Source organism: Protopterus annectens, chromosome 17.part0, assembly GCF_019279795.1.
Source record: "Protopterus annectens isolate FY-2018-M chromosome 17.part0, PAN1.0, whole genome shotgun sequence".
Taxonomy (NCBI): Eukaryota; Metazoa; Chordata; order Ceratodontiformes; family Protopteridae; genus Protopterus; species Protopterus annectens.
Window position 1 is genome coordinate 590,528,758 of NC_056751.1, and position 13,948 is coordinate 590,542,705.

Below are 13,948 nucleotides of genomic sequence, written 5' to 3' on the forward strand. Positions count from 1 at the left end.
GTTATTTTCTTTAAAATAAGTAGGTTCAAGGCCATTTAATGGAACATGCTCACAATAGAGAGGTTTGCTGAAAAGTAACTTCATTAACTACATAAATACTGACAAAACATATTGTCTATTTAAAAGAAAACAAAAAAATAAATTCTAGTCCTTTCAAAGTAGCAGTGCAATAAATCTGAGTGAAGAAAATCTGGCTGTAATATTTTAAAGTTCATTTTCGAGACAAAATACTGTAAGTTCTCTTACCGTTTCACTACGGCTTCATTTGCAAGGGAAAATACCATAGCAAACTTCATATTAGTCAAAACTGAAAGTATTAGAAGAAAACAAAGGTTGTAATATAGAAGATACTGTGCAGATTCAGTTATAATTTGTACTAACAAGGGCTGCTGTTTTCAGAATAATTGTAGTTGTACTGTTGCTGGGACTGAATGTGCCATAATATGTTTATCACAATACAGCCACACAAAGTAATTGTGAAAATGATTAGGCAAATACAATGACAGAAACAGCACCAAAGGCTCCAATGGAAGCCTGAGCAGTCATACAGTTATACTGTATTATAAGCATGATCATCCGACATGATTCCATTGCCAATCACAATACAGTAATTATCTTCTCCATTATATAGCCTGACTTTGTAGCCTTCTAGTCATAAATTTAGAGTGCCTGTCTAATAGTTCAGTTAGCAAAAACAAATACTATTATCTGACGGTGTCATATCCTGAAGTTGTAATATGGAAACTACAACATACCCCACATGGTGGAAGAAAAATAATAGGAACAGAATTTAATTTCCTCAAACGCTTTGGGATTCTCTTCACTCCATGGTACTTGACATGATGAGAAATGTGCTTCCCAAAGGGTGTTAGCTTATACTTCATGAAAAAGGACAATACATTTTAGAACAGTGCACCACTGTCCACTTTATCATTTAGTTACATGCCAGCATTTTATGGCCAAGTTCAAGTCTCACTGCAGGACTAAAAGACATAATCCCTGGGCCCAGAAGAAAACATACCATAAATGAGGGAGTTACAATGAAGAAAAGACACTTGTTACACCTCATGTCTAAGGACAGTACGCAAAGCTTTGCTGGAATGACAGATTTAAGACTCTAGAAGGTAATTCTAGAAAGATGATGGGATACTCAAATAAGAAACTGAAAAGTGTGGCTTAGGTGATCTCAACATGCCAGAAAAATATTTTACAGTCAGTGTTGAAAATGTTCGTTTTTCTCAAACAATATTCCAGGTTATGTGCATTTTTTTTTTATTTTACTGAATATTGAGCATCTTAAAACATGTTTAACCCATTTTGCCCCAGCTGTCAGCACATTTTCATGAAGAAGAGGTCTGAATTATTGTTTATTCAAAGCAGCAGTATTTGTCAGCCATCCAAAATAAATCACTGCAGTTTTTAATTCAATATTTCTTACACAATTAGATTCAGCAGCAGTATGCTTTACCCCCTTTCAGTTACTTTGGGGAACAGTTTTTATTACTAACTGGAAAACTAATCATCATTAAATATGGTTGCCATTAGCAATACTTAAACCTCTGTCTCTTCAAAGTTACTTTTCAATGTACTGCATCTGATGCATACTGTGTATTTACTAGAAGAGTACCAATATGTTGTTTTAATGGCAGGCAGCAACTGGAAAAAAAAATGACATACTCATACAGGTTGCAGCCAGCAAAAGAGGGGCTTTGAAACTCTAAAAATCAAGATGTATTTATATAAGAATCTGTTGAGCAGTACACTAAGGAATTTTAATGCATGCTTTAAAGGTGTGCAGAGACAAATCGGTTCTAAGATGTTCGATGAAATGCTTTAATGCACACATCAGTGTTACTGATTATGCTTATGAACTAGGTCTAAGCAGGTTTTACTGCTTTCAAGTGAGGCTGCAGGTATTATAAAATATAATGAAGGACATTACTCAATCAGTATTATAATGTTTTTCCTTAGAAACACATGCACGCATACATAATTGTCTCTGTGTGTGTGTGTGTGTGTGTGTGTGTGTGTGTGTGTGTGTGTGTGTGTGTGTGTGTGTGTGTGTGTGTGTGTGTGTGTGTGCGTATTATCAGAACTAATTCTGTACACAACTGACTTCTGCATTTGTAGGCTAAGAAATACTGCTGCTTCATGATTAAGGAGGACAGAAATAGAACAGCAGTTCCTACTATCCAGCTTACTTTCTCTTCAGAATTGGAATCATGGTTACATCAACTTTAATTTTACAGCTACATGTGTAAAAATGTTAAAGTGCCTCCAAAAACACTCTGGCAATTTTCTTGGGGGTATTTTAATTGTAACATTTCAGAGATTCTCCCACCACCCCTCCACCCAGAATATGCTGTAAAGGTATTCTCTGTCCAGTGCACTCCAGGTTTTCTCATATAGTATTATTCCGTAGTCAAACATAATTATGAAAATCTTTACATTCCCAGATGCAGGTCTCGTGTGCTGTATCTTCTGTTGACACATCCCTTTTCTTGGAGGTTCACAAAGGCTGTGGCAACTCTTTCCAGATCTGAATTCAAATGTACATCCTTAGAAACAGCAACCTTTTGTTTTGTCTTTGTTTGTATTGACTTCTTAAACACAGTTCAACAAAAATGAGAACACTTAAAAAAAACTAAGACAAAAATAATTAAATAATTAGTTCATAAATAATAAAAAAAAAATCTTTCTTGCACTCCTGAAGACCTCTTCGGCAAAAATAACCAACAATTTGAATTAAGTTGCATGCCAGCATGCCTTTCTGCTCACGCCAAGTTTAGAATCAAAATTATTTTAAAAAATTAAAATAAATAATCAGAACATCAGGTGACCAAACAATAAATTAAATAAATAATCCAATAAAAAGCAGTAAAAATAAAAGTGGCTATACTGTTAGGTTTGCAGTATTTCAGTGCTTCTCCTCTTATCATGCATACAGAATATTACATACGACGCAGTCAAGAAGGCTTGGAAAGAACAGACAAACGGGTACAACTAGCTTGCAATTTGCACCACACTGGGAAGCTATTTTCTGGTATGGACAAGAGGATTTGGGAAATCAGTTAACAATTTAACCAGGAAGCAGTAATCTGCAAATTTTAACTGTCCTCCACTTCCTGTTGCCGAACACTTCTAATGTTCACATTCCCTGAGTTCACAAACCTCCATCTATTTTTGAAGTCCTTTTCTGAGGGTAGACAGATAAACCACAACTACCAGAATTCAATGAAATTCAAAACTGCACTTGATATTTTCATTACCTCCACTTCTGCAGTATCTGACAAAAGAAGGCAAGCATTTCCTAAATAAAGGAAGAACTCAGCCTCTGTCAAAGCTTAATATAACAAAATGGGAAGGGAATATTGTTTCTTCTTCCAAAAGGCAAATACTCAAATCACACTATTAAATATAGTTTCAAAAGCGGTACCTTTAGGAAAAGGCGAGAGAGCGAGAGAGAGAAATAGAGAGAGAGGAAAATACTTGATTTGTTTCTCAAAAAAAAATATTTTCTTGCCTGAGAAATGATGACCTCAGAAGTGAAATTATTAAGTATCGGGGAGTGTGGAGACACAACTCACCCATAAGTTGATGCAGGGAGGTGCAGCCTACCCATATAAACCATTACCATAGAACAAATGCCTGTCTCTGGCCTTCTGACTGCAATTTCCTGCACCTGAGGTGGAATTCATGATATTTAGCAGATTCCAAAAAGGGAAAACTTTTGAAATGAACATGTATTAGCTAGGAATTGATGGATTTTCTCATGAAGCTTCATTCTTGCAAAGATATTACTGTACAAGCCATACCTTAATCCATTACACATTGCAAGTGTTCAGACTACAGGGCATGGAAGTATTTTGTTTTCATTGAATGGGAATGTTTTGGGATGCATGAATTACAAAACTATTTGGCCACAACTAAAAACAAATGAAAATTAAAGTAATTACACACATGACTGACCATCTATGGTAACTACTAGACTCATGCTGCAAACATTAATACCACTCATCAGATAAAACTCTGCAGGCTTCTTTCTCATCTTCCCCATTCTTATCACATTCCATGGTACCACCTCTTTCTAATTCTATTCCTAGTGAAATGCTGAAGCCTAACAAACATGAAAGAAAAAGGCAAGAAAGCAATGGGAAGAAATGTGGAAGACAGAAAGGGGGTATACTGCCAGTGAATGACCCCCTTCCTACAGTGTTGTCATTATGGTAAGAAGTACCTATAACTTCAGTATCTGATCCAAGGACACCCATCTTCAGTGACCCTTAGGAGAGAGGTCTAGTCCTTCTTGATGGCCACTTTATGAAAGCGTGTCGTTGATGACAGTAGCTCCAAAAGAATATCTGGACATGAAGAAAAAATCCAGTTCATAGTGCCTCATAAAGATGTCTAGTGCAGATCACACAGGATGAACTTGCTAAATCAAATGAAATAAATATTGCTTTTTACTATAGTAGCATCACTCGGGTCTATATTATTCGAACAAAAACTCCATTGCGCGAACACCAGTTGAGCAAACACTAAGTGAGCGAAAGTCGGAAACATCGAAACACAAAAATAAAAAACCTAAGGAACGAAAACTGTCACTAACTGTTTAATGCTGCACCCCCCACAGCCCTGCTACTTAAATATACCAACTCCGAGATCGCACTCCACTGAAGTAAAGGGAAGAATTCCCTTGTGCGATCTCTGTTCATTCCTTCGTTATTTGCGGCATTCGCTCATTATGTGTCACTCAAACGGGATTCGCGCATTTCAGTTTTCATTCGAGTAATACAGACCCCCATCAACTCTGCATCCCCATATGAGCAGCTGTGCCTTCCATACCCCTCTAGATATGAATTCTAAACCAAAGGTTGTGCAACCCTCTGCAGAGGGAAAGTTTGTTTCAATGAAAAAACTATGATTATTAAATTTCCTTTTGTGTGTTAAATTCATGTTTGTCTTTGCTATGTATATATTCAGAAATGTTTCAAGATTTTGAATTCCAGCCTTCCACTGCTTTCAGTATTTTGATTTCAGTTTGAGCTTCAGTCTTGCAAAAGGGTGCTGTGGATGCCAGTACAAATGAATACTGTGCAATACATTTTATGGCTGTCAGAATTTAAAGATGGGGATCAACTCTGTGATAGTCATATTTTTGCAGTTAAATGAAAAGAATTCTCTGCAGCAGTTTTCTCTTTGATGAAATGGCACAATTCTAGATATACAGACAGGTTAATGGACAGGTAACAGACAGAATCAATATCCAGTTTCATAACAGTCACAAAATGGATGTTTTTTTTTACCTTGCTCTAAATGAAACTATCAAACATACATAAGTGAGCTATGAAATGGAGGAAAAAAGAGAAAAAGAAGGGGTAAAGCCCTCCATAGTCCTATTATGGAGTTTTGTCCACATACTTGACTGGGGGTAACCTACTGGTAGATGAAGACTGGATGCTGGAGCTTCAGTTGCCCAAGGCTCACCCCTTCAATGAGTGGAGATCCTCCACAGCAAACGAGTGTCGGTGAGTTGTGCTGGTAGTGATGCCCTCTTTGGAGGAGCTTCTTCATTCTTCAAATTGGTGAACCCATGAATTGGTATATATACGTTTGGAGGGTGGGGGCTTGCTCTCCTGCAAAAACACCTTAAAAAGTGTTTTCCTGCAGGCTTTTTTCAGAGAATAGAGTTCAGGGATTCTAATCCTTGGTGCATTTGCTTTTGTCCACTTAAAATGAAAGCGCTTCACTATCTAACAATTGATAACACAGGCCCAAAACCCAGGTTCTGATGTTTTTTTCATTGCCACTCCATGGTTCATTTACTCTTTCTCTTCAGAAATCCTAATCAACAGAGTCTGCCTTTGATAAGTAGTTATGGAAGCCACACCCCAAACATGAAAAAAATGAAACTATTACTACAAAACTAAAACTAAAAAAAGAAAACAAGTGCATAGTTTTTGTCCCTCCATAAAGAACATGGCCTTTCATGAATCTGAGATATTTTGTGATACCTAAGCTGAAAGGGGACAAGACTGTATACAACAGTAGCAAACACCCAAACATTGTGGTCATAAAGTAGGAGTCGGTTTTAGTCCATGCTTTCATTACGTACAAAAAAAAAAAAAAAAAGAAAAAGGTGCTCCATATACTTTGGGCTTCTTACCTGACCCAAATTCTGTAATAACTCCAGGTGCTATGTTCCCCAAAAGGAGGTCAGTAATTTACATCAGAGCTCCACACAGTCATTCACTCTTACCAGGACTGGTCAATATTTTAGTATGCATATCTCAAACTGCCTGGATGCAAGCAGCAAGTAATGACATTTTGTTTGTTTCCTTCTATATAATCATGTTTAGTTAATTCAAGGACTGACAACCTAACACCTAAAACTGATGAACTTCAAGGTATAAGTAAGGCCTGCCTTGTGACTAGACAGTAACAGCATCCTGAAAGGCTCAGGCACATGAAAATCATTATATGCATGGGATTCATGATGCATCATAGAATTCCCCACTGCCCATGCAGGATTTAGCATATGGTCTGGCAAATTTAACAAGTTAGTCCAATGTCTGGAAGTGACTCCTAGTCTGATGACCAAATTTCCCTTTTTCTTAATGACCTTACAGTGTAGGGAAAGACTGTCAGTCTCAAATGCCTGGAAAACACTGATAAAACAGTAACAATACTCTGCCATTCAAATAAAAGTGATGTGGACATTTCACACTTGGTTTTGTGGCCTGGACACTTGGTTCATCCTCATCAACCCCCTTTCTCCATTTTTCTACATAGATCTGGAGAATCTCATCAACTGCTGACACCTCTTTCATTTCATGCAATTCTCCTACCTTCCCTGACAGACATGCCTGACTGTCACAGGTCTTCTTTCATACAATCCATCCATTTCTTAGCTGGACATTAGTTGCTTCTCATCCATTTATTATGAAGCAGGGGCCTGAATCACAAACTTTTTGCGGGGGGATACAGACTATGGTTACTGCATTATTTTTATGAATAACCTTACTATTCATAGTGTACAAGATGAGACGTCCCTAATGTTCAGGGTAAAACCACCTCATGAAGGGCAAGTCCTAAATAACTCATTATTCACAATGTATCATTTATGCAGTGCAAAGACAACTGCAGAGGAGATGACAGAAGATGTGAGAGACCAACAAAGGCAAGCCAAGGCTCGGGACATGTGAAGTTCTAGTCTCATTACATTTACCTGCCACATCTTTATAACCCCATGCAGGTTTCTTGAGCTCCACTCTCCTCAGTCAATAAGCCATAAAGCAGAGTCACAGCACAAGTTTCTGATTAAAATTATAATACAGATCTTTGCTGAGGTACCCCTGCTGCACTCCCGCAAGTCTAGAGCAAAGAAGGGAAAAATCCACAGTCTGCAACTGATTTCATGCACCGAACGCAAGTCTGCTTCACTCTGGAAGAGAAGTTCTGAGCTCTGCCACTGCAACCTGAGAAATGTTTTAAAATGACATGTGCAATCTGATTAGACTGGAGGACACTGCAAAGCACACTTCCTCATAGTCACTCCAGACATAAAATGTTCCCATGTTGATAAAGCTAGGGATCATGGTGGTATGCCATTGTTCATGTTCCCCTTGCCAACAAAAACATGTACACAAATACTCATATTTGTTCTCCTTGCCAACAAATACATTAATTTGTGTACATGTACACAGACACTCAGATATAAATATGCACATTCATACATAATCACACACGCACACACACACACACACACACACACACACACACACACACACACACACACAAAATCAAGTATCTCATTCATTTACACCTGAGAAGCACCAGATAATGCAAACCCAAAAAGAAAAAAAAAATCCAAAGCTATATCTTTGTAGATCTTGCATAAAGAGTCACAATTGGGTGCTTCCTCTGTAGTAATCCAATCAGACTCAAACAGCAACAAAAAATATAGATGTAACAGAAAAATTGTCCATAGTTCCTAAAGAAGACAAAGGATTATGGGAAAGGAAGTAAAGTCTTCTCCTTCGACTTCCTTCGATAATGGGATTAAAAAAAAGAAGTATAGTATTAACATTCAATTCAGTTTTTTGTTTTGTAAATATTTACATCTTCACAGTAATACTGCCAATTTGTACATTTCCCTGTGTGATGTCATGGCAGTGCTTGTGTTCCATTGGATGATAAAAGTTTACTTTTGTCTTTGATCGAGCCTTTCCTGTGGTGCTCAGATCCCTCAGACTCAGATCTTCGGGAATTTGGGCAGCTTCTTGTTGGGGTGCCAGGGGGACGACTCAGCTGACCATTCTTTTCATCTGAAATAAAACCAAAACAAAATGAGAAACAGAGCAGCAGCACCAGCAGCAACTAATATTTTCTTAATAATTTGGACTCTGCTCTCTGGCAAACAGTGTAGGACTCTTACAGAATTTTAGGCCACTTTATGTATCCCACAGTCTAAAAATGAATTCTTATACCAATATGATTGGTCTGATATATCTATTCTGGGCTCCCTCCACTCCTTGGCTGTACCTTTATGCATGTATCACGTGTCCACCCCTAAAAATAAAACTGCGCACAAAACCATCTTTTCATGCGGGTTCACCAACATCTGCTCCTCATTTCCTTTGACTTATTCAGCTTGGCCCCATTTTTTCTGCCTTCTTTCAGTTTTTAAATGTTAAAATTCATTATCACATGATTATATTGGTATTTGTCTTCGAGGCCAATATCCTAACCATCTTCAATTAATTTCACTGATTGGTTCCTGCTCTGCAGCAATTTAGTCTTAGGAAACTATACTAATTAGTACTGTGCAGTGAAGGAAACTACAGTAATTAGTACTGTGCTGTGAAAGAAACTATACAAATTAGTACTGTGCAGTGAAGAAAACTATACTAATCAGTACTGTGCAGTGAAGGAAAGTACAGTAATTAGTACTGTGCAGTGAAAGAAACTTTACTAATTAGTATTGTGCAGTGAAGGAAACTATAATAATTAGTACTGTGCTGTAAAGGAAACTATACTAATCAGTACTGTGCAGTGAAGGAAATTATACTAATCAGTATTGTGCAGTGAAGGAAACTATAGTAATTAGTACTGTGCAGTGAAGGAAGCTATACTAATTAGTAATGTGCAGTGAATACCACTTACATATCAAGTGTTGAACTGTACGTTCATATGGATACATGCATCTTGCAAGCCTTTCAGACTGTGGCTATTAAAACCTTCTTTAACAAATTTTACTCTCCCAAGTTTCCCTGTCTCTGGGCCAGACCTACAGCTAGTAAGCCATCCAAAAGACTGACAGGTGGATGAAAATTGAGTGCCCTTGCTCAAATCACATATTACAGGCTGCCCGATCCCTGATGCGTAATGTGTAAACTGGACATCCTGCACTTAATTTCAGTTGTTTTTTTTTTCCTTATAAGAGGCTGGCTCAAATTGTTATTTTTTTAGAAAGCCATACAATTTTTCATAGGTTCATAGGACGATACTAGACTTTTGGCCCGGATGCCCTTATAAGCCTAGCCAACAATTTCATCCATGTTCCCACAAAGTCAGCACTTGTATTCCTTGTCCAGCAGGGACAAAAGTGGGATCCCAGGGGCATATTTTCTATTTCCCATCCAGTTATCCAGGTTCCTCTTAAAGAGGGCTAGTGAGGTACTCTGCTTGACATGGAGAGGGAGTCTATTCCACAGATGAGTAAGTCGTTGAGACACAAATCTATCCCAACATCAAGTTCTATTAATGTCAAAGACCAGGTTTAGGCCTTGCGTGTGGGTTGCGCAAGTGGAGTTTGACTTACATATATGCAGCAACTCCATCAAGGCTGAGTCTGAGACGGCCTTGTACGCCAGACACAGGTCACCTCTGAGCAGTCTGTATGAGACTGAGTACAGAGACAGGACTTTTAGCCTATCTGTATGGGTAGGTGTTTGAGACCCTGGATTTTCCTGGTCAGGAACCTCTGTGGCCTCTCCAACTGCTGCATGTGCTTGGCAAGGTATATGCCAAACAGGGCAGTATACTCGATAATGGGTCTGATAAGGGAGGAGTACAGGGATGTTATGACCTCTTTATTCCCAGATGAAACAACCTTACTGACCATGTTTTATCAGGTAATATTTCTTGTGCTCTTATAAATAATTTAAGTTGTGCTATACATGGCTGGGTTTTATGATGTGATATTAGTGATCTGTATACATGTATAGTTTCATGTAGGTCATCCAAAGTTATTTAAAATACAAGTAATTTATTTCTTCATAACAAAAAATGGGCATAAACATTTTAATAAAGTGTGGATAAAAATGAGTGGTTTTGCTTAGCTGACAAACGTAAAAATGTCATTGGTCTGTCTCTGCAGGTCTACAGTAAATTGAAATAATTTACTGTGGCCATTTTTATCAAAATCAGATGTGATGTGTGTACACAATCAATAAAGTGGCCATAACTGATGAGTACAGATAATGGTGGATTATAACGACAGCAGTTTGAGTGGCCTTTCATGGTTGAAATATTCTGAAATGGGTACTTTTGTGATTATTGGTTAATTCACTGCTTATTCAAAAATATCAAGTCTGCAAAGTTAAAACACACACTACCAAATTTTGCTTATTAAACAAGAAATATCACTGAGTTTAATTAAGAAGGTAAATTTATTCCATAGGCAAGAAAGTCTTTGAGATATGAAGATGTTACATTTCATGTTACAGCTGATAATGAGTCCAAGTATCACCCTGTGTTCAGGTAAGTAGAGGGCTATTCTAAACACAGGCTTTTAGATGGGAATGAGTCATTTAATGTGAGGAATGTCAGGCAAATGCCTTAATCACATTTAAAACGTAGAGTGCACTGTCCAGCCTTTATCAATAGCTTCAGTAATATGATCAAAATCTGACAAAGACTAAGAAAGTAAGATCATTCTTTACCCAAACTATTCTGGATGAGTCAATCAAGTCTTCAGTAACAGTAAACAGATTGTTCATTATAAGGAAATTTGCTGTTCTTTTTAACAATTATCAAATATCTATATAGCTATAAAGTATTTTTAATTTTGTAGGTTTCCTTTCAATCTAACATAGGCCATTACTATTTAAAACTAAATCCTGCACAAATATTTTAAGAATAAATTTCTTTGAAAAAGTAATTGAAGTATTGTGTAGTGGTTATGCAGTGCATACAGCAAATTTTGAGCTAGGAAAGGCCTTTGACACCATTCCCCATGCAGGCAGTATTGGCAGACTTGTAAATCTGAATATAAATCCTTATCTCGTCTTGTGGATATCTACTTGGTTATCTGACAAAACCCATATAGTGCCAATTCTGAAAGTAAAAAAAAAAAATTTACAAGTTGTATACCATACAGCTTAGTGTAAGGTCGCTCCTTTTGGCTTCTATTTCTCAGACCTTAAGGCCAGCAATCCTGGCCTATGAATATCTAAGCTTGCAGAAAAATGTAAATTGGGTGTTGTTATTCAATCTCCAAATAACTCACAACTGCTCCAACAGGGGTTAGGCCATGTTAACATTTGGAGCAAGGACACTGATCTCAAATTAAATGTGAAAAAGGTAGCATAGTTCATTTTAGTAAACAAAACATTTTCACATACAATATAGGTGACACACCCCTCCAATCAGATACTGCTGTAAGCGATCTAGGCACTCATGTTGATAATTCCTTATTGTTTGACCACTGCGCCTCCATAGCACTTTGGAAAACCTATCTGGATCATCTAATTTCCACCAGATCTAAAAAAAAATCTTAATTCCCCTCTACTTGTATTTCATCAGGCCTATTATTAAATATAATGCTCTTTTTGGCCCATGTTTGTCTAAACATATTACTCAACATGAAAATACTCAAAGATTTATAATTAAAAGATAAGCATCCTTAAAAATCTTGGTTATCAGGATAGACTGACAGTGCTCTCTCTGAAATCAGTCTCCTACAGACTCCTCCATGAATCTGTTGTTTTATATGGAAAGAAAGTCAACTTTTTCACCATAAAATTCAAATCACAAGAAAATAAACATTGTATTTTTAGAAACCTTAACTGTACCTCAAAATAAATGCATAAACAAACAAGTAAATAACTCTTTCCCAATTAAGGGAGAAAAGGGATTCATGTTGCCACTGAAGAAACTTGCACTTTGAAAGAGGAATATGAAGATTATTATTATTATTATTATTACTATTATTATTATTATTATTATAAGGACTATGACTCATGAAGCAAAGAACTTAATAGTACTGGACTTGGGTAACTGAGTGGGTCAAATCCCTGTGAAGGTATCACAAATCCTATCCAAGTTTAAAAGCAAGACTTTTTGTCTTTGGTTTCCTGGCTTTACTGAAAATTTGAAGAATGCATTATGAAAAGCAACCACTGTTGAAATGAAAATATTACTTTCCAAGATGAAAAACTGACAGCCTCTAATTCTGGATAAAGTACTATGCCTTGCTACTAAGTTAATAAGGTCCTCTTTAGAATCACCTGAGGCAGTGCAATGAGCTTCATAGTCTGTCTTGGCCAAATCTGGGCTATAATAATAATTTTTTTCCTTGTCCTACTTTGAGAAGTACTTTCTAAATATGCAATACTTGAGAAAAAGCATACATTAACTCCTTTGTTTAAGGAGAGTCTGCTATTAACAAAGTTAGCCAGGTCATCAGGGACTTGGCTACTTTTGTAGATAAAAGACTCTCCTTTTAGCTGCCATGCACTGTGGTACTTAGTAAATACTTCTTTTTTGCATACGCTATCATTCATGGTATCTCCTTAGGATCCAAAAAAACTACTGCTCCACTTTATTCCTTCCCTTTTAGTCCAGTCACTGAATACAATGCCCCTTTGGCAAATACCTTGGTAATCACCTATACAGTCTGCTAGACCTCAATGCTTTCTCACCAAAAACATTCACCATTTGTTAAATTGGTTGGGGCGCCCTTTCATATCTAGCAGATTACTCTTCTCACATCCTTTAAAACCAATTTAGTTGTTGAGATGGGTGACTGCAAATCTTTACCTGGGACATGTGGAAAAATCTTTACGGGGACATTGTTAATCTCCCATCAGTACTGTGCTTGGCATTTCTGAGCTTCTTGATGATCTCATTGGCTGTAAGATTAAACACGAACTTATCAACCTACGAGGAAAATAACGCATCTATTCTCCAAGTACCCTGGTGCTTAATTAGAGGGCAGAACCCTGGCAGCTGACCATTTTAATATGAAGCAAATAAGTCTAGATTGAGCACGCTCTACAGATTTACCATTTGTTGAAAAACTGCATTGTTTACCTGCTATTGACGAGCTCAGGACATCTGTCTGCTGAGGGAATATGTCAACATATTCTGTTGTCTGGGAAGATACACTACAAATAGAAACAAATTCTGTCAAATTACCCATTGCCAATTAATACAACTTCCATACACAGCTGACAAAACCTCATGCTCCACTCTTTGCTGTTCATGTACCACATTGGGGCACTATTGTCTGCATTGATCAGAAGTGATCCCCTCCTGAAAAGACCCCAAAGCTGCTGTGATTACTTTCTTCTCTTTTAGAATGACTTAAATACATTTTTTTTCTATGGGGATCAACATCAGGTCCTTGAAGCCAGGCACCGTATATATCTGAGGAGTGGTTTATCAAATTCTGGTGAGCAGGAGTAGTATTCCCTTTAAACTGAGGGGAACCTGCCATAAAAATGCTTTCTTATTGACATCAGTATTGGAATTGAAGCTTCTACAGACTCTGTGGCTGACTCTTCAATATTTAGTGAGCTTTCCTCATATAATGTGCATGGGGAGCTATGAAAATGCAGGTTAATGTGTCCCAAGAAAACCTGAACTAACTCCATTAAAGCCCTCAGGAAGGTCACTGCCTGTAAATGGTTAAAACTGGACTTCCTGCAATTTATGATTATGT

General features: G+C 37.3%; 1 protein-coding gene across 9 annotated transcripts in view; it reads right to left on the bottom strand.

Annotated features, from left to right (window-relative positions):
* Positions 1–430: 430 nt before the first annotated feature.
* BRSK1 (BR serine/threonine kinase 1) overlaps positions 431–13,948 on the bottom strand; it is a 1,260,562-nt gene continuing 1,247,044 nt past the window's right edge. For all 9 annotated transcript variants that reach the window (XM_044059120.1, XM_044059119.1, XM_044059121.1 and 6 more), the window contains exon 19: positions 431–8,327. In XM_044059120.1, coding sequence (XP_043915055.1) covers positions 8,167–8,327 — 161 coding nt within the window. In that variant the 3' untranslated portion in view covers positions 431–8,166. The remainder of the gene's footprint in view (positions 8,328–13,948) is intronic.